This window comes from Anomaloglossus baeobatrachus, chromosome 6 (genome assembly GCF_048569485.1).
Source record: "Anomaloglossus baeobatrachus isolate aAnoBae1 chromosome 6, aAnoBae1.hap1, whole genome shotgun sequence".
In the NCBI taxonomy this organism is placed as follows: Eukaryota; Metazoa; Chordata; class Amphibia; order Anura; family Aromobatidae; genus Anomaloglossus; species Anomaloglossus baeobatrachus.
In genome coordinates, this window is record NC_134358.1 from 488,185,007 (window position 1) to 488,206,622 (window position 21,616).

Sequence of the window (21,616 nt, forward strand, 5' to 3'; positions counted from 1 at the left end):
AATTGACAACAATGGTCATTTAGTTAAACAAAGATAAGATACAGTGAATCTAAAAAGTCTACATGCCCTTGTTGCTTTTTGTCATGTAAAAAAATGATATCAAGAAGAATCATTTCAGACCTTTTTACATTTTTAATGTCACCCATAAACTGTACAAACCCATTGAGAAATAAGGTGAAATCATTTTAAAGGGGGAAATAAAAATAAGAAAACTAAAATAATGTTGCTGCATAAGTATAAACACCCTCTTATAATTGGGCATGTAGTTATATTCAGATTTAGCCAATTACATTAAAACTCATGTTATATAGTAGTCAGTACACAGCTGCCATCATTTTACATTGATTCTAATTAGCCCCATAGAAACTTTAGATGTTCTAGTAGGATTTACCTATTGTATACAGAAAAGTCATGGTCCTTAAGCAACTTACAACATTGCAAAGGGATCTCATTGTTTAAGGTTAACAGTCAGGAGAAGGGTACAAAATTGTTCCTAGGCATTATATACAAAATGGAAAACTGTGAAGACTGTCATTGAGAAATGCCTTAAATTTGGCACAACAGTAATGTAAGTAATGTCACACCTAGAACTATAAAAGCCTGGAAATTAAGAGGTTAATCCTGTGTTGCCGTTATGGAGAAATGAGGATGATGATTTGATGATAATGTGTAGTTTTATTATCCGCACGATTCGAAGTAAATAAACTTAATACTAAAGACAAACTACAGCGTGCAGGACTGTAGTTTTATCCTGAAGAAGTTTATTTACTTTAAAATGCACTGACAATAAAACTACACATTGTTCATCAGATCATCAGCCTCATTGCTCCACAGTGGCAGCTCAGGATTAGCCCCTTAATTTTCAGCCATTTATGTTAGTTATTGTGGGTCTGCAGCAGCCATCTCTTCCAAACTTTCTCTGTGGTTGTGGGTTCTCCACCCCTCATAAGTGAGCAGTTTTCCACTAGCTCCATTCATCTATACTCGGATAAGACCCTAGTGCACTCTCTCTTCTCAGTTTATTTTTATATATTACTTAGAACTAGACATTCCTCAAAAATCAATGAAAAACAATAAAAGTGATCCATAAGACTGCCAAAAGGCTTTCATCAACATTAAAGGAGCTGCATGAAATTTCAGCAAGTACTAGTAATATGTTGCATGTGGCAATAATCTCTCTTATTCTTCAATATCAATGCAAGAGACTGTATTTGGTTTTTTATAACTTTGTTTTTAATTATTTCGTTTGTGGGGTAGAGTGAAAAGACGGAAGCCTTTTCTTGTAAAGAAAAACATACAAGACAGGTGATGTTTTGCCAAAACCTACACCAACACCAGGTCTGGTGAAAACATGCTATGGTCTGTTGACACCAAGGTTGAACTATTTGGTCATAATGCCAAAAAGGAATATATGACGCAAAGCCAACGTTTTCTATCACCAAGTAAAACACCATACCCACAGTGAATCATGATTGGGGCAGCATTTTGCTTATGGCTGTTTTTCAGCATTTGGAACTGGGGCTTCAGTCAAGGTGGGGAAATCTGCATCGTCTGGCAAATAAAAGCATCAATATAGCATCAAAACCGCATCTCTATTAGATGTGTGTCTTGGACAATGCAGTCATCAAGTCCCCTAGGAGGACTTGTAAAATCAGTATAAAAGGTAAAAAAAAGAGTATTAAAAAATAAAAGTTCAAATCATCCCCCTTTTTCCCTATCGAGAATAAAACAATTTTAAAAAATACACATATGTGAGATCACTAAGTTCGGAAATGACCGATCTATCAAAATATAAAATCAGTTAATCTGATTGGTACATGGCATAGCAAGAAAAAAAAATCCAAACCACAACATTGTATTAAAATGCAATAACAGGCGAGCAAAGCATTGCACCAACGCGAAAATGGTGCAGTTAAAAATATTACCTGAAAACGGAAAAAATAAGTCATAACTGAGCCCCAGATTCTGAAATATGAAAATGCTACGAGACTTTGAAAACGGCAACAAAAACGCAATTCTTTTTTTTTTTTTTTTACACAAAGTTCAGAATTTTTTTTTCACCACTTAGATAAAAGAAAAACTATACATGTTTTGGTATCTATGAATTTGTACTGACCTGAGGAATCATAATGCCACATCAATTTTACCATATAGTGAATATGGTAAATAAAAACCCAAAAAACAATTTGTGCAATCACGCTTTTTTTTTATTTTTTTGCAATTTCAGCAAACTTGGATTTTTTTCCTGTTTGTCAGTACATTATACTATATGGTAAAACTAATGGTTTCATCAAAAGTACAACTTGTCCCACAATAAAACAAGCCCTCAAATGGCAATATTGGATGGAAAATAAAAAAGTTATGGCTCTTGGAAGAAGGGGAAGATAAAAATGAAAATTCGCTGGGGAGTTAAGGGGCTAAAACAATTTAAGAACTTGAGAATACCACTATTAAGTTGTTTAAGAAAACATATTTCCTTTAGATGTAGAGAATGCCACCTTGTTATAGTTAAAGTCCTGATCTATTTAATCTATAAATAGATCAAATATTTACTGTAAAAATACAATATTCCTGATTTCTGCCTTTTATACAGGTGAAATAAGTAAGAGTTCAGATATCTTTAAATTCTACCGATACTGAAGGTGAGGGATATCATATTACATTTCCGGTCTGGAGAGTTTGCCACATGTGCAAAGCCATGGCTTATACAAAATAGATAAGACTTCTGAAAATCGAATTTATAGACTTTAAATTGGCTGCAACTTTTTAGCCATTAAAAAGGCTTTTTTTTTGTAAAGAAACAAAAAGTTGTAATATTAATTCTCATATAACATGAATCAGATATCCCTCCGGGAAGGACCTAGCCAAGGAGTGGCTCTTTTTAGAAGCCCACCATAACCACCATATTAAGTAGCCCTTTTAGTCAATATCCAGCTCTTGACGAGTTTAAAGATATGACAAGGGAAATACTAAGGCCAGGTATCCATCCACAGACAGCTGTTTTGGGGTATTGTCCCTCATCAGTGTGGAGTAGGATTCTGGCTAGTTGGGAGCAATGCCTAGTAGACCAACAAGACAAAACAATCACTGATCTCGGGGAGACCAGCCAGAGAAAACACTGCCGGCAGCCAACGAGGGCGCTCAGCACAGTGAAATCCTAGGTGCATTGCCCCCTGGAAAGTATGCAAATCAAAAAGGTCCATGGAGCCTCTGTTAGGAGTCTCGACACGGAAATTAGCCAGAGATCCCTTTGGGAAGAACCTAGCCAAGGAGTGGCTCTTTTTAGGAGACCACCATAACCACCATATTAAGTGACCCTTATAGTCAATATCCAGCTCTAGTCTCTCAGTCTACTAGGCATTGCTCCCACCTAGCCAGAATCCTACTCCACACTGATGAGGGGCAATACCCCGAAACAGCTGTCTGTGGATGGATACCTGGCCTTGGTATTTCCCTTGTCTTATCTTTAAACTCGTCAAGAGCTGGATATTGACTAAAAGGGCCAGTTAATATGGTGGTTATGGTGGTCTCCTAAAAAGAGCCACTCCTTGGCCAGGTCCTTCCCAGAGGGATAGCTGGCTAATTTCCATGTCGAGACTCCTAACAGAGGCTCCACTGACCTTTTTGATTTGAATGCTTCCCAGGGGGCAATGCACCTATGATTTCGCTGTGTTGAGCGCCTTCGCTGGCTGCCGGCAGTGTTTTCTCTGGCTGGTCTCCCTGAGATCAGTGATTGTTTTGTCTATAACATGAATCCGTAAATACCGACTTTCAAATTTATGATATGTCACATTGACTTGCTTGGATATTGTCATTACTTCAGATACTGTATGTAGTGATACTTTTTTCCCCCTCACAAATGTTGTTTTTATTTATTTACAATTTTTATAATATTTAACAAGGAACGGTATCTAAATCAATCTAATGAGTATTCAATTATGGAAGTAGTATATATTCCTGAAGATCTAGTATATACCGTACTTAGCGACACAATAACTGCACCATGCATAACATATATCGTGTGTATCACTGTGTAACTCAAAAATGCTACAGATGCTGCGGTCTGAATAGTAACAATCTATTTTCTTATCTCATAGACAAACCTCACTGAGCTTAAAACCTTCCCTAACCCACCATTAGCAGTGATAAATGTTACCGCTGCTGTAATGGTGCTGCTGGCTCCTCGAGGCAGGATAGCTAAAGATCGGAGTTGGAAAGCGTGCAAGACACTTATGGGAAAGGTAATGTTAATGGCTACTGCTGACTCTTCAGAACTCAGGTCGAATGTTTGTCTCATGTTTGCATATGTTTCCACTAGCTACTCTGGTTTTCCTACTCACAGATCACACAAAGGTTACCTTGACTCTGATAACACAGCACTGGGATATCAAAATATATAAAGCATAATACTATCTCTTATGTGGCATCGGCGAGTGGCTTGTGCAATGTTCTCTAAATTTGTATTAAGGTACTTATATGTGTAATGGCGCTGATATTACTGAGGAATTACGTATGTCAGCACCATTAAATCCACCATAAATAATTAGAAATGGTTGTTTGGCCAGACTGACGCTGTACATTGTTTCTTTCTTACTCTTTGCATTCTATATTTTATCAATCTAGGTGGATGACTTTTTGCAAGCATTAATCTCTTACGACAAGGAGCATATTCATGATAACTGTTTAAAAGTGGTAAAGGAACAGTACCTAAAAGATCCCGAATTTAGCCCGGACCAGGTTCGCTCAAAGTCATTTGCTGCAGCTGGCCTATGTGCTTGGGTCATCAATATTGTGAAATACTATGAGGTAAGTCTTTCCTTTCCCATTAATCCTCATTGTGCTTGTGCACCATGCTCTAAATATACTGTACATGGCAGTCCAGTACCTGTAGTGGAAAGAGTTAAAAATTAAACGGGCAGCAGCATGGAGATAACAATTGTCTTTTTTTGCATAGTACTTGTATCATTTATTTACATTCATTACCTGTAGGTACCATTATTTGAAGCAGTCACGCCTATGCATTGGTGCCGCACTAATACCAAAAACTAACAGTATTTTTAATGCACTAAAATATAATCTTTTATTAAATATGCATTCAAACCCAATAAACTCTATCATTATTTTGGCATTTGGCAAATATAAATAAATTTGCTCCCTAATTGACCTAAAACAGGAAAGGTTTATTCTGATTTCATGTCATATAGTGAGAAAAACATGCACATGTGTCTTTTTAGATTTTGTATGTAAACATCTGGTTTTAAGTATATACCATGTTATATATACATACAGTGGGTGAAATAAGTATTGAACATGTCACAAATTTTCTAAGTAAATATATTTCTGAGGCTGTGTCCACACAATAAGCGCACAGCTGGGGCCTGCAGCCTGTAGCTGTATGCTTTATCTGTGCTGTGTAGCATTATATAGGAGAATCCTATGCCAATTATTTATATATTTTACTGTATGATATAGACCCGCCCACCGGCATCTGTGATTGGAAGTGTCAGACATACTGTCACTCAGCATGGGGGTGTGTCTGACTGTAACCAATCACAGACGCCGGTGGGCAGGGGTAGCAGTGCATATGCAATGGAGTTAATGAGCAGCCCCAGAAGTGAATGAGCAGCAGGGAAGCGTACAGCCATGCCAGTGACTCAGTACGTATGAATCGCTTGCTCCTACCCTTTTGCGCTGGATTCTGATCCCCATAGACTTATATGGGGACGGGTATCTGGACAGACACCTGGGATCAATCCCCGCTGACTCAGAGTATCTGCAAGTCCTCCCATCACTAGTGAAAATTGCAGGGATAAAATGCAAAAAGAATTAACATGCTGCAGTTTTGTGGTCACCACAAAACTGCAGCAGAAAAAAAAGCAACATGCGCACAGCAAAACTGAAGTCTCATAGATTTTGCTGGAGAAAGAAATAGTTGCAATTTTGTGCCACTAACAAAACAAAAAAACACAGCGTGCGCATGAGGCACATGAGTGCTATTGACATGAATTTCTCACCAGATGTGAGTAACAACTCATACGATCTACACAATCTAAGAAATCAGACCATAGATGTTCATAAATGTATTGATGTGTAATCATGAGAATGATACACGAAAAAAGTATTGAACACTCTTACTGAAATGTAATTCGTAAAAAAACTTTGTTGGTGACAACAGCCTCAAGATGCTTCCTTTATGGATAAACTAGTCGTATTCATTGCTCAGGTGTGATTTTGTCCCATTCGTCCACACAAAAACTCTTCCAATCTTGGAGGTTCAGTGGGCTCCTTCTATGAACTCTGAGCTTTAGTTCCTTCTATACATTTTCTATTGGATTTAGGTCAGGTGATTGTTTGGGCCATTCTAGCAACTTTAATTTCCTTCTCTGAAACCAACTGGGAGTTTCCTTGGCTTTGGGATCATTGTCTTGCTGAAATTTCCTCATTTCCACTTCATCATCCTGGTAGATGGCAACAGATTTTTATCAAAAATGTCTCAGCACATTTGTCCTTTCATTCTTCGTTCAATTATATAACGTTTGCAAGTGCCATGTCCTGAAAAACATCCCACGCCATGATGTTCCCACCTCTGAACTTCACTGTTGGTGTGGTCTTTTTGGGATGTTTGGCAGTGACTTTTGGTCTTAAACATGGTGTGTCTTATGGCATCTAAAGCGTTAAATTTTTGTCTCATCTGACCAGACTATATTCTCCCAGTATTTCACAGGCTTGTCCAAATCTTGGGGAGCAAACTTTAAACATGTAGGTGAGGTGGTCCTTGGCTCTTGGTCAATTCATCTGATAATTATTTTCACTCCTCTGTCTGAAATCTTGCAGGCTGAAACTGGTCGTAGTCAGTTTATGATGAAATGATGTTATTTGCCACTTCTGGATTATGGCCCCAATAGTGCTCACTGGAACCTCCAGTAGTTTGGAAATTCTTCTGTAACCAATGCCATCAGTATGTTTTTGTAACAGTAAGGTTGTGAAAATCTTGAGACAACTCACTGGTTGTACCCATCATGAGATGTTTCTTGTGTGATACCTTGGTAATGAGATACCTTTTTATAGACTATCTGTTAAACTAACAGATGTTATTTTTCACTAAATGGCAGGATTGCCTTTTAATTACTGATAGATTTCAGCTGGTGTTATTGTTTTCCATAGCTTTTTTCATTTCTCTTTCTTCTTTTGTTCAATACTCTGTAAGGCTATGTGCGCACGTTGCGTACAGTCACTGCAGGAATTTCTGCAGCGATCTGAAGAGCACACGTGCGCTTCAAATCACTGCAGAAAATGTCCGTATTTAAAAAAAAACAAAACGATTCCATGCGCTCTGACTGCAGCTCCTCCCATAGACAGAGCAGGAGCTGCAGGCAAAGCGCACGGAAGAAGTGACATGTCACTTAGAACGCGCGCTTCGGGCAGCAGCCGAAGCGCTGCGCTCTAAGACGCCACGTGCGCACGTCTCCTGCATAATTTTCATAGATTATGCTGGGGACGCAGGACGCTTGCAGTTACGCTGCGCTACAAAGCGCAGCGTAACTGCATGTAATTACGCAACGTGCGCACATAGCCTTATTTTTCATTATTACTTATCACTAAATTTATAGGCATCTATGGTTTTATTTCTTTGCCTATGTGGATTGAATGGGTCGTTACAGATGCCTGGTAACAAATTCATGTCAATAGCACCTTTAAGAAATATATTTACTGAAAAAATTGGTGATGTGTCCACTACTAATGTCCACCCACTGTATATACTGTAAAAGTGTCTGTTTTAAGGGTAAGCCGATATTGAGTGGTGGTACCGACGCACCCACGGGGCCGCGGTGCTTCTCTTGGGACGCCGCAGTTGTCTCGCCCGATTCTGTGACCCCGGGTGTCAATAAAGTGGATGGGAACGATGGGGGAAGTTGTTCGTGATGCCACCTATGGTGTTCTGCCAATATAAGCTGCCGCTGCAGGACTTCTCTGCTGGGGCGGATGACAATGCAGCTCGGATGGTTCAGCTCTCCACAGGCAGAGCTGTGGCCCCAGGGAGGATGATGGTGGTGATAGTCTCTCAGACGCTGATAGCGCTGGGGAGTGTGATGGCGTGGGCGCCGGTAATAACGGGTCGACACAAGCGGTGCAGTTCAAGGTCTCTTTACTCATTGCTCACATATGCAGCCATCGGAAAGTGTCGATCCCCACTGTGATGGGCTCCAGCCGATCCCGGATACTTCGGAGGTCGTGACCGACGGTCCCTTCTGTAAAGGGGGCTTTACACACTATATCGTTAATGTTTTATCGTCGGGGTCACGTTGTTTGTGACGCACATCCAGCATCATTAACGATATCTCAGCGTGTGACACTTATGTGCGACCTAAAACGATCGCAAAAGCGGCCAATATCGTTTGCCGCGGAGAGGTCGGCCTAAATCAAAAAATTGTTTACCTCTCATTAGCGATGTTGTTCCTCGTTCCTGCGGCACCACACATCGCTATGTGTGACACCGCAGGAGCAAGGAACATCTCTTTACCTGCCTCCACCGGCATTGCGGAAGGAAGGAGGTGGGTGGGATGTTACGTCCCGCTCATCTCCGCCCCTCCGCTTCTATTGGACGCCTGCCGTGTGACGTCGCTGTGACGCCGAGTGACCAGCCCCCTTAGAAAGGAGGCGGATAGCTGGCCAGAGCGATGTCGCAGGGCAGGTAAGTCGTGTGATGGGGGAGCGCGATTTTGTGCGCGACGGGCAGCGATATGCCCGTGTCGCACAAACGATGGGGGTGGGTACGCACGCTAGCGATATCGGTACCGATATCGCTAGCGTGTAAAGCCCCCTTTAAGGCCACTTTACACGCTGCGATATCGTGACCGATATCACTAGTGTGGGTACCCGCCCCCATCGGTTGTGCGACATGGGCAAATCGCTGCCCGTGGCGCACAACATCGCCCAGACCCGTCACACTACTTACCTGCCCTGCGACGTCGCTGTGACCGGCGAAACGCCTTCTTTCTAAGGGGGCGGTTCGTTCAGCGTCACAGCGACGTCACAGCTGCATCACTGAACCGCCGACAAATAGAAGCGGAGGGGCGGAGATGAGTGGGACGAACATCCCTCCCACATCCTTCCTTCCACATTGTGGGCGGGAGGCAGGTAAGGAGAGGTTCCTTGTTCCTGCGGTGTCACACGTACCGATAAGTGCTGCCGCAGGAACGAGGAACAACTTCTTTACTGCTGCAGCAACGATATTTGAGAATGGACCCCCATGTCACCGATGAGCGATTTTGCACGTTTTTGCAAAGATGCAAAATCGCTCAAAGGTGTCACACGCAACGGCATCGCTGAAGCGACCGGATGTGCGTCACAAATTCCGTGACCCCAAGGAGATCGCTTGAGCGATGTCGCAGCGTATAAAGCGGCCTTTAGTCTCCTTTCAATGGTCTCGCTCCACCCCAGCTCCTGAGCCATGGAATGGGTCACGAGTGCCTGCAGCGCTCCCCACGAACACTGGGATTCCCCTTCTTTTCCTAAGAATCTGGGTCGAGCCTTCAGCTCCAGACCACGGGCCCCGAACTGTTCGTTGTCTGCTGTTCTTCCCAAGTGCGACTGTCCGGTGCTGACTGCCTATTGTGTGTCAGATGGCTCCTAACTTCCCCTTGTAGAAGCCCCGCCTCCCAGGTTCCTGACTAGTGGGCATGACTAGTGGGTCCCATACCTCGTGATGGCTACCCCAGCTCCTACCCTAGCCCGGTCCCAGTGACAGAACCCCCGTTTTATGTGTTCGTTGTGGTTGTTACCAGGGACGTCCTCATCCGATGAATACTGCACCCTTAGTGAGGTGCTGTACCATGTGGCACCTGAAGCCTCAGGGGTGCAAGAGTACAATATCGTGTGTGCATGTATATATTTATGTGTGTATAATATATATATAATTATGTTTTAGGATGTTAGCCTCCTCATCAAGTAAAAGAAAAAAAAACTTTCAGTGATGAAGAGAGACTGTTCCATGATGCGAAGTTTTATATAATATAATAAAACGTGTCATTTATTTTTCCATATTAAATTTTTTTTGACAGGCAATCAGCCACAAGTGAAAAACCATACACTGGTGAACATCAGAAAACCAATGCGTTTTGGCTATACCTTAAAAAAGGTATAGTTGAAATGCGTCCGTTTTCTGTCTGTTCCCCAATGATGAATACTGGAATGGTACTAGGTATTCGGTACAAATCTGAGCCCAAATATATTACTATTCATTCATCACTAATCATTTCCTTTACACTTCACAAACATGTATTACTTTGTGTTGGTATATCAAATAAAATAACTTGGTGTAACATGAAAAATTGTGGGAAAATTGAAGGGGTATGAGTACATTTTCAAGGCGCTGTATGTTGTTTATTTTGGTCTCACTAACACTATTAAGAAATGAGACATCTTTCTGTCTCACAAGCCATTAGAACCTATATGATGAGTTCATGGACATGTTGAAAGATTTTCTGCAATAACTTTGTGCTGCATTTGTTATTTCTTTCCAACAAACGCTTTGAATAGGATAAAATGCTGAAACACTAAATTGTAAGTTTTTGTTTTGTTTTCTTTTTCTTATTTTCTTCAGGTTTATTGTGATGTTGAACCTAAACGCAGAGCACTATCTCAAGCCAATGATGATCTCAAAGGAGCTACAGAAAAACTTGATGCAATTCGCAAAAAGCTTCATGTAAGTTAATTTTAGCAAGTGTTTTTAGGTTCAAAGATGTGAGAATGTTATTTCAATTGAATATACATTTTTAATATAAAAAATATGACAATCAAAACCCTATAGGTTATGTTTACCTGTTTTTTTTTCTAAGTTTTGTAAATTCACTTGCAACTTTGCTTCTTTTCTGCCTAGCTCCATTATCGCATAGCTGTGACTGTCTTACTTTTCATACTGGCAGTTAAGTCTCGAATTAGACTCATAAGTTTTGTTTTGATAAAATCATTACAGGTAGGATTACATTGATCGTTGACACCACTATATACAGTAGATAACACGGTATACACCGTTGACACGCACCATTGCTCAAATCAAAGAATGCCTAAGAAAAGTTGCTACATAAGTGAGTCACAGCCAGTCTACTGCTGCATATCTCTATGTGACAACTAAAAAGAACAGGAAGTATGAGACTAATATGTGGTTTAGTGGCCTGTGTAAAAATGTCAAGAGTTCTCAGTTTTGTTTTATTGAAATATATTTATAGATTTTTGGTACTCACCGTAAAATTTCTTGCAGTCTTTAAATAATTAAATAAATAATCCAAGGAAAATATGGTTTTGTTCTGAGGAAGAGGTAGAATTGTCTTGAAACGCGTAGACTAATAAACCATAATTCTACCCAAGCTATCTGGACTTCTTTTAGTCCATTTAAGGCAGTGCAGAGGAACCACATTTTTTCACCTCAGCATCTCCTATTTCAGTTTGTATCACTCGCGGACCTACAGCAGCCTGATACACATGCATCAGTGGTTGTGTCACACACAACCAACCCAGGTGAGGAGCTAATACTCTCATTCTTGCCCCTGTTTTTACCAGTTAAGACCCTGTTTTTCTGCCTTAGTTTTTCTTACAGTTAAAGTAAAGGCCGCTTTACACGCTACAACATATCTAACAATGTGTTGGCAGGGTCACGTCGTAAGTGATGCACATCCGGCATCGTTAGTGGTGTTGTAGCTTGTGGCAGCTACGTGCGACTGCGATTGAACGTAAAACCGTTAATCGCATACACGTCATTCATTTCCTAAAAATTGCACGTCGGGTTGTTCAATGCTCCCGAGGCAGCACACATCGCAGTGTGTGACACCCCGGGAACAATGAACAGATCTTACCCGCGTCCCGCGGCTCCCGCCGGCAATGCAGAAGGAAGGAGGTGGGCGGGATGTTTATGTCCCGCTCATCTCCGCCCCTCCGCTTCTATTGGTTGGCTGCCGTGTGACGCCAGTGTGACGCTGAACATCCCTTACACTCCAGGAAGTGGATGTTCGCCGCCCACATCGAGGTCGTATGGAAGGGTAAGTATGTGTGACAGCTTTTAATCGATTTGTGCGACACGGTCAACAAATTGAACGTGCCGCACATACAATGGGGGCGTGTCACATCGCATACGATATCGTATGCTTAATTGAAAAGTGTAAAGCAGGCTTTAATGCTCTTTGCCATCTCCCTGACCTTCCCTAACTGATAGGGGTCCAGAACAGAGTTCAAGCTGGAACAAGAATCTGGCTGTTTTGGGCAGGGTACCTATGGTGTAGAGGTGGAAAAAGACAGTGTTTGACTTCATTGGAAGATACGTGGTGTCCTGGACGATGACCTGATGCAAGGCCACTTAGGTTGCATCCGTGAGCGGTCATGCTGTTGTGGAGTAGCTGAGGATCTGACTCACTTGTTTATGCAGTCAGAGGCAGTCAGAGTCACAGGATCTTTAAGACAGCGCGTGCTTGCTAAAGTGTCCCCACTGATTACCCACTCCGTCAAGTCAAATGGTCCAGCCATTCTGAAGAGAGAGGATACAGACTGAACAGTACAGGCTGCACTCTTTGTCCCTATGTAGTGTGAAATAGAGTGCAAAATTACACTGTTACCCCTTCAAGTAATCCATCTGAAATATACAAAGTGAGAGATGGTTAATGCATAACCTAATGTGTCAAACCTTAGAACAGGTTTGAGACTCCGACCCATGTCACCTCCAACTAACTACCACTACAAAAACTGCAGAGGCCTGATGCTAGCAAGTGAGGTATACTTTGCTGGGGAGAAGCCAATTTCTTTCATTTTTTTTATGTATTACTACCAGCCTCCAGGTGGCAGCAGACTAACCCATGGTTTCTGTATCCCCCAATGCAGCGACCAAGTAATATGGTTATGTTAAAAAAAGCATTACCAATTACAAAAATGCATTTACTATCAAAATCTGATTAAAACAATAAGTAATTTTCTTAATGACATATTCTCTTAAAAAACAAACGTCTGTAAATATAGAGGTTACAATGTATACATGTGTATACCTGTCTTAATTTATCTGCAACTATGGGCCACCCACCATTTTGACTCTTCTTTTTTTTTTTTTTTTTTCACACTGATATGGTTTGCTTCACTGTTGAGTACAGCCATGCAGCATGCATTTTCTATTATGCATCTTACTTTTTAGATGCACAAGGAGTGAAATCTCATCACATTACTATTGCTTTACTTTTAAGTCCCATTTAATGGTAGCTAGTGATAGAGCTTAATGACATAGATGTTATGTCCTTTACCTGTAAGAATCCCTAAAGGCCGCTTTAGACACTGCGATATCGGTACCGATATCGCCAGCGTGTGTACCCGCCCCCATCGGTTGTGCGACACGGGCCAATCGCTGCCCGTGTCGCACAACATCGCCCGGACCCGTCACACGGACTTACCTTCCCTGCGACGTCGCTGTGTCCGGCGAACCGCCTCCTTTCTAAGGGGGGCGGTTCGTTCAGCGTCACTGAACTGCCGCCCAATAGAAGCGGAGGGGCAGAGATGAGCGGGACGTAACATCCCGCCCACCTCCTTCCTTCCGCATTCTGGCCGGGACGCAGGAAAGGTGAGGTTCCTCGTTCCTGCGGTGTCACACGGAGCGATGTGTGCTGCCACTGGAACGAGGAACAACTTCGTTACTGCTGCAGTAACGATATTTGAGAATGGACCCCCATGTCACCGATGAGCGATTTTGCACATTTTTGCGACAATGGAAAATCGCTCATAGGTGTCACACGCAACGGCTTCGCTAAAGCGACCGGATGTGTGTCACAAATTCCGTGACCCCAACAAGATCACTTGAGCGATGTCGTAGCGTGTAAAGCCTGCTTAACCCACACTGCAGAAAGTTCAATGTATTTCTATGAGGTACAGCTTCACACTGCTCCTCCTGCTTCAAAATGTTAACATGGAGAAACCTATTACAAGCAGGAGGTATGTGAGACAAGCTAGAGCTGCATGTCTTAGAAATATACTAGACACTCAACACACAGCAGAGAGTGAGAGTTTGTAACTGCTATCTTAGTCCATACTTCCCAAAAGTCTCGATTTTTCCAGGCCATTTTAGTAAAGCCGATTTTAAAAAAAGTTGAAGGCATGGCAAAATTGTAATTAATGTAGTTTTGGCTGGTACGATTCAAATGCTAATTATTTTTCATAGTGTTGCTAAGTATGCTAGTTGGTTGGATAAGGCAAAAAGGGAATTTTCACCAGCCCTCTTATGTATGGACACGTAAAGGGATTTGTGGGTTGCCAGAAGGGATATGAAAGATGCTGAAGTAATATTGTACATCACATGAAGTCAGCAACACTGGAGACAGACTTTCTGTCCACAGATGAAGGCAATCTCTGAACTTGTGGTCAGACTGTGTTCACATGGGACAGTTGCCCATAATGAATGGATGCAAAATTTTCAAATGGTACTTAAGTGGGATGAAATACATTATACAGCCTGGAATTAGAATATTGCTGGCGAGCTAGCATTAGATATCTGAAAATATTTTTACTTCAGTACTATTTTAACGACAGTGCTTCTAGAGAGTAGAGGTAGTATGAGACGCATCTCCTTCAAGTGTAGGCTAATAGGCTATCCAATTGGCACTCCATCCCTACGGAGCCCAAAGGAAGGTGACCCAGTAATGAAATAAAGAAAGAAATTCCTGCAGAATTGTCTGAATTTATTCCATATATCAATGTTCCTCCAGCTACAGTCCTCAAGAGCCACCAATAGATCATGTTTTCAGTAATTCCTTAGGTTTGCACAGGTGATGGAATTATCATCTGGGTAACACTAAGAAAATACTGAAAACGCACTCTGTTGGTGGCTGTTCAGGACTGGAGTTGGGGAACACTGCCATAGTCTCGTAACTAGTAAAATAAACTATAAAAAAAATCAGCAAAAAATATTGAATGACAGTCCTTTTCTTTATTTTCTCATTGGTCTTAACTGCTCATCTTTCTTTTTTCCTGTGTCTGTGTCTCCTTAGATTGGCTGCTGCGTATAATACAAGTCTATCACAGACTCAGCAGGGAGTCAGTGCATGGAGAACAGACACTATTACAAAAAACATTTAATATTCCGGTTTTAGTCTTTTATTCACCCAATGCATTCTTTGCCACATCAATCATTCAGTTGTGGATGTTTTTGTTTTGTTTCATACCTTTTATAGTAATGCTGCACAGCTCTTCCTATAGATGATCTATATGTTGTGACCCTGGAAGTAACATACTGGATTTTAATTGCATATTAAAGATGTTGACATCTCATAGATGTAAGGCAAAATTTCATATTCAAATACATATTTGTAATAATTATCTATATATGTTTATTCTTCAAGGACCTGGACAACAATTTGAAGAGACTGACGCAGTCTTTTCAGAAAGCAACAGCTGAGAAACTCAGATGCCAAGAAGAGGTTAATCGTACGAACACCACCATAGAACTGGCTAACAGACTCGTCAAGGGACTCGAGGTTAGATAAGGTCTTTTTTTATTTCTACAGTTGCAATCAAAAATAATCAACCTCCATTGAAAGTTAAGCATAATGTGTAAATGTTCTGCTCTTTGCAATAAACCACTCAAACCAGAGCAATTTAAATAGCTCAACACAAGTAATGTAACAAGTGGTTTCTCCAAATTCTACACAAAATGCCACTTTTATTCAACCCTTTAGTGGGTTTATAAGAGTTTGTGTGATGCTCTTTTACACAAAAGAGCAATTAGAGGATTGTAAGAGACACAAAAGAAATGTTTTTTTTTTTATTATCCACCAAACATTTAGCTTTAGACTTTTATTGGCTGTTTACATGAAAAAGTGCTGTAAAAAAACTATGTGAAAATATGTGTAATACACCCACAATGTGAGTGACTAGTGAAACATAAAAAAAAATGTTATTTTCAAAAGTATTTATCGTATTTTTCGGACCATAAGACGCACCCTGGTTTTAAAGAAGGAAAATAGGAAAATAAAATTTTAAGCAAAAAATGTGGTCATGACACGTTGTTATGGGGCGAGTATCTGCTGCTGACACTATTATGGGGGTAATGTCCCCAAATACTCTACTAAGGTAGATCCTCCTGCCTTGTGTATATATATGTCCCTCATCCTGGTATAGCCCCATCTTGCTATATACTGCCATCCTGGTATGTGCTCCCATCCTGCTATATACACCATCATCCTGCTCATATACGCCATCATCCTGCTCATATACCCCCATTATCCTGCTCATATACCCCCATTGTCCTGCTCATATACCCCATCATCCTGCTCATATACCCCATCATCCTGCTCATATACCCCATCATCCTGCTCATATATCCCCATCATCCTGCTATATGCCATCATTCTGTTCATATACTCCTTTCATCCTGCTATATGGCCCCATCCTGCTCATATACCCCCATCATCCTGCTCATATACCCCCATCATCCTGCTCATATACCCCTATCATCCTGCTATGTCCTGCATCCTGTGGCACACAAAAAATTAAACAAACGTTTACACTCAACTTTCCTTGCTCCACACAGCATGGCTCCTCTTCCTGTCTGTGTCGGCAGCACTGTGTTGACCCGGCCACGATCCCTGCAGCATCGCGATGTCCTCCTGTCTGCCGGCCCAACTGTGTGGACACGTGCACACAGCGATGATGTCATCGCTGTGAGCACCGCTAGTTTCCATACAGCCGCGGCCGGCAGACAGGAGGAGATTGCGATGCTGCAGAAGAATGGTGAGTACATTGATTCACTGCACCCCGCGCTGATGATGATGCACTGGGAGCAGTGAATACAGCCGAGCATGATCACTCCAGGCTGTAGTTGCCAGGGGTGATCACGCGAGCTGGCTGTTTACTATGCACGCGTCCCCGCCCATCACCCTGCCCACCTGTAGCGCTGGCTTCAGCGCTGAGAGATAGGCGGGAGGATGGGCGTGCATATGGAATGAGCGGGCCCACGGGGTCACGGCAGGCTGCTACAGCCTGCTCGTGCCCCGATGACCCGCTCCACCGCAGCACCCTCATTCCCCACAGCCCTATATTCAGACCATAAGACGCACCCCCCACTTTCCCCCAACATTTGGGGGGGGGAAAAGTGCGTCTTATAGTCCGAAAAATACGGTAGTCCCTTAGATTCAAACTCTTAATCTCAACATGTTTCTTTGCCTCCCCACATTAGCCGATTCATCAGGAGACTATTTCACAATGACTAAATGTGGCTTAGTCTTTAGCCTGACTTCCGAAATTAGTTATTGTGAAATAGTTTCCTAATGAATCGCCTAATGTGGGGAGGCAAAGAAACGCGTTTAGACTAAAATTTTGAGACTAAAGGCGGAGTTACACGCTACGATTTATCTGACGATATGTCGTCTGGGTCACGGATTCCGTGACACACATCCGGCATCGTTAGCGACGTCGTTGCGTGTGACACCTACGAACGACTCCGAATGATCGCAAATAGATTGAAAATCGTTGATCGTTGACACGTCGTTCAGTTTCAAAATATTGTTCATCGTTTGGAACGCAGCAGAGATATTGGTACGTTTGACACACTGCCAACTACGAACAACATCTACACGACATTGGTCAAGCAATATATCGCTGAATGATGTTGCGTCGTTTGTGACATCGTTACGTGTGACCGCTAATAAACGACCTATGAGCGATCTGGGCATGTCACAGCGCTAATGAGATCGTCAGATAAATCGTAGCGTGTAGAGCGGCCTTAAGGGACTAAATTGTTTTTAAAATAATAAAAATGTTTATGGATCACTACCTCCAATAAGTGGCACCAGAGTTCGTCTATTTCCCAGAGGAGCATTTTGGCTTAAAGTCTTCTAACTGACATGATGGAATGGTGTGTCAGTCTCCGTAAAGAGAAAAGCTTCCCCTTTAGACCCTGTCTTAGCCTCTCTTACAGTCATATCAGATCTCATACTGACGAGGTACAACCATCCCGAAACAGTGTCTGCAAATTGAGATTCTGATCTGGCATAAAACCTAAATCATATGACAAGGCTCGTTAAAGGAGGTGCAAAACTCGAAAACATAACTATACAATAGGATAAAGAATTGCACACTAGTCACAATGTATTGAGGAATGACGACAAGCAAAACTGCTATGGGAATACTAGACTGAAAAATACAATGAACTGTCTGAAAAAATAGCCATTAGTCTAGTATTCCCATAGCAGTTTTGCTTTTCATCATTCCCCTATACATTGTGACTAGTCTGCAACTCTTTATCGTATTGTATAGTTATATGTTTTTGAGTTTTGCACCTTGTTCACATTATTGGAGTTCTAGACATACATTCTTTAATCAGTATGCACTTTTTGTCTGAGAACCCTGCCCCACCCATAGCCATTTGTTTCACTTCACATATATAGCTTGGTCCTTTGCTTCTCATACAGAGCAAGTTTTTTAACTGCAGGTGAGGTTACACATAAGTTAGGGACCCCAAAAATAGAGATTACCTTGGCGTGGTTATGAGGCTCTTTTGCATTGATCAATACAATGGCTAAACATCTCTTATATTCCTATTATTCATAGCAGTTATGCATTTTCCATTTTTCACTTTTTCAGATAGTTCATTGTATTTTTCAGTCTAGTATTCCCACAGCAGTTATGCTTTTCATCATTCCCCTATACATTGTGACTAGTGTGCAACTCTTTATCCTATTGTAAAGGCTCGTTAAAGGGTCACTTTGGACTTTTAGGATTGTTACCTCCAATAGGTGGCTCCAGAGTTCGTCTTCTTCCTCCCTGAAGAGACATTATGGATCATTGGTCACTCACATTGTGTGTGTATTACAAAATACACTTTGAAGTTTCTTATATAATACTCAATAAAGGTTAAGTTTTATATTCCTACTCCAGTGAATACATGTGGTCATCTGCCAACTAGATGTGCTCTGCCTCACTCAGTACAACTGAATTGAATTGGGTTTGTGTCACACTTGCGAGTGAGTCGCATGAGAATAGAGTAGCATCACCCGGAGGGGCCTGCCGCTCTCCAGACAGGAGCGTGCAGGTGCATTTACAGTATTTCTATGCAGCTGCACACTTCTGTGTGGAGAGTGGCAGGCTGCTCCGCGTGATGCAACTCTAATCTCACGCGAGTCACGCATGAGTAACTCAAAAGTGTGAGACCGGCCTTAGACCAAGTACATCTAGTTGGAATGTGGGCAGAAGCTGCAAATTGCATACTTGGGTTCACGTGACTGACCGCTCTTGAGAACAATTTTGGAGAATCCTGACATTGTGTGGTGCGCATGATGTAAAGTTCCAAAGTGTGTTGACGTTTATTAGTAGACCAGATGACCCCATTATATGCAGTTAACAGTAGATACGATAGCATGGTCTTCTACAAAACCATGTACAGAAAAAAAATCTAATCATTCAATAAAAGATTCCAAAAAAAGCTTATGTTTTACTATTTGATTTTAATTATCACAAAATGATACAGTTAATAAAGTCCCTTAACTATATACTCTGAATTTCTGCCATAGAACTTTTATACATAGTAACAGGGAAAATGTAAATGAGTTAAGAAGTGAGATCTATTTCCAAATGAAGTAAACAAGCGTTAATGAGAGCACATGAAGAACGGAATCTAGAAGGTTATTTCCTCCTTATCGCGTAGACCTGGAAGCTGATAAATCAGTAGAATAATTCAGGCAGTTTATATGTAATCATTAACTAACTTCTAAACCGAGCAGCTGTTAAAAATTAGAAATGGGTCATCATAGCCAAGCTGACATTACAAGCAATCTATAATATATTAGGATGCGATTATAGTGATTTTTAACTGTCTGGAAATGTATTACACTGCATGTTCCTACACTTAAACTGTTGTTAGCCAATGTCACTTTTGATTTATGATGCATGGACGGCAATGGTGAAATTATTGAAGATTCAAATAGATGATCATTCCATGTTTAGAAAATCTTCAAGTTTTCTTGGAGATTAAAGAAAGGATTTTCATTGTAGTTTATAACTTTCTCACAAGCAAAATTCATATAAAAAGAAAAAAAAAAGATGTTAGAAGGGTTTTTCGGTTCTAAATGAACCGAGTTTTCTGCACAGTAGGTGATAAGTTAAAGTGGCAGACTTACTTATTGGCTCCTAATAACATCCTGATTACTTCAGATGCAGCAAGTGCTGTAGCTACAAACGTTTTGTCAGCGCCTTCGTCACTTCTGATGATTTAATTGCTGTGGAACGATACCAAACTGGAATTAAATAAACATATTTTCACTCGCAATGCCTGAAATGATGAAATTAAACTCATTTCAGCCCTAAAGTCAGGATTGTATATAAGAATGTAAAAGTACATTTATATTTAAAACTAGTATTATGTTTTTATACAGTTTGTGTAAATATATTTTTCTTGTTACCTACAATTGAAATGGTTTTCAAAAAATTAAAGAATATGCAGAATTCAGTATATATGTAATTGAAAAAAAAAATCAATATTGTCTCACTTTAAGTGCTGTATAAAACCTACTGCTGTAAGTAAACCTAGTACCTAGTAATAGGCAATCCACTTAGGTATTCCATGCCAACTATCCTGGTCACAAAGCCTCACAATTCTTTCCACTGTGTGTCTGTGTGTGCCACACTAAGCATAGAGACTAGAAAGAAGAGAAGAGATCTGACTGAGGACTTGAAAACCAAAAATGTTGAAAAATATCAACAATTTCAAGGTTACAAGTCCGTCTCCAGAGATCTTGATGTTCCTTTGTCCACAGTATGCAACATAATCAAGAGGTTTACAATCCTGGCACTGTAGAAAATTTCTCTGGATATGAAAAAATGATGAAAAGGTGCAACAAGGGCTAGTCTGGATGCTGGATAAGCAGCCATAATCAAGTTCCAAAGAAATTATTATTATTTATTATTATTATTTATTATTATAGCGCCATTTATTCCATGGCGCTTTACAAGTGAAAGAGGGTATACGTACAACGTACGTAAATTCAAACTGTTCTTCAGTGTCAGCGCAAACTATCCGTCAAAATTTGAAAGAAATTAAACGCTATGGCAGGAGAGCCACAAGGACCCCAATGCTAACACAGACACATTTTAAAAAAAAAACTATACTGCAGTTAGCCAGAACTACTTAAGTAAGACAAAATCCTTCTGGGAAAGTGTCTTGTGGAAAGATCAGACAAAGATAGATCTTTTTGGTAAAGCACATAATTCTACTGTTTACAGAAAATGGAATGAGGCCTACAAAGAAAAGAACACAGTACCTTACAGTTAAATATGGTGGAGGTTCAAAAATGTTTTGTGATTATTTGGCTGCCTCTGGCACTAGGTGCCTTGACTGTATGCAAGACATCATGAAATCTGATTTGCCTTTTCTTTTTTTGTGTTATTCTTATACAGTCAAAGGAAATGAAACGTGTATGACAAAACATGTATAATTGCAGAAATACTTATTTTTTATCATATAAATATAATATAAATTTTATTATATAATGCAAAGAAAACATGTTCATAATTATATAGATACAGTGGTACCTTGCTTAACGAGAACAAGCCGTTCTGGGACTGTGCTTTTTAATCAAGGTACTCGTTCAGCAGAGCAAGA

The 21,616-nt window shown here is 40.9% G+C and overlaps 1 protein-coding gene across 1 annotated transcript in view; it reads left to right on the forward strand.

Annotated features, from left to right (window-relative positions):
* DNAH11 (dynein axonemal heavy chain 11) overlaps positions 1–21,616 on the forward strand; it is a 498,772-nt gene that overhangs the window by 379,748 nt on the left and 97,408 nt on the right. Inside the window, exons 59-62 of the mRNA XM_075315388.1 lie at positions 4,098–4,241; positions 4,624–4,806; positions 10,604–10,705; positions 15,363–15,497. Of these exons, the coding sequence (XP_075171503.1) occupies positions 4,098–4,241; positions 4,624–4,806; positions 10,604–10,705; positions 15,363–15,497 (564 nt within the window). The remainder of the gene's footprint in view (positions 1–4,097; positions 4,242–4,623; positions 4,807–10,603; positions 10,706–15,362; positions 15,498–21,616) is intronic.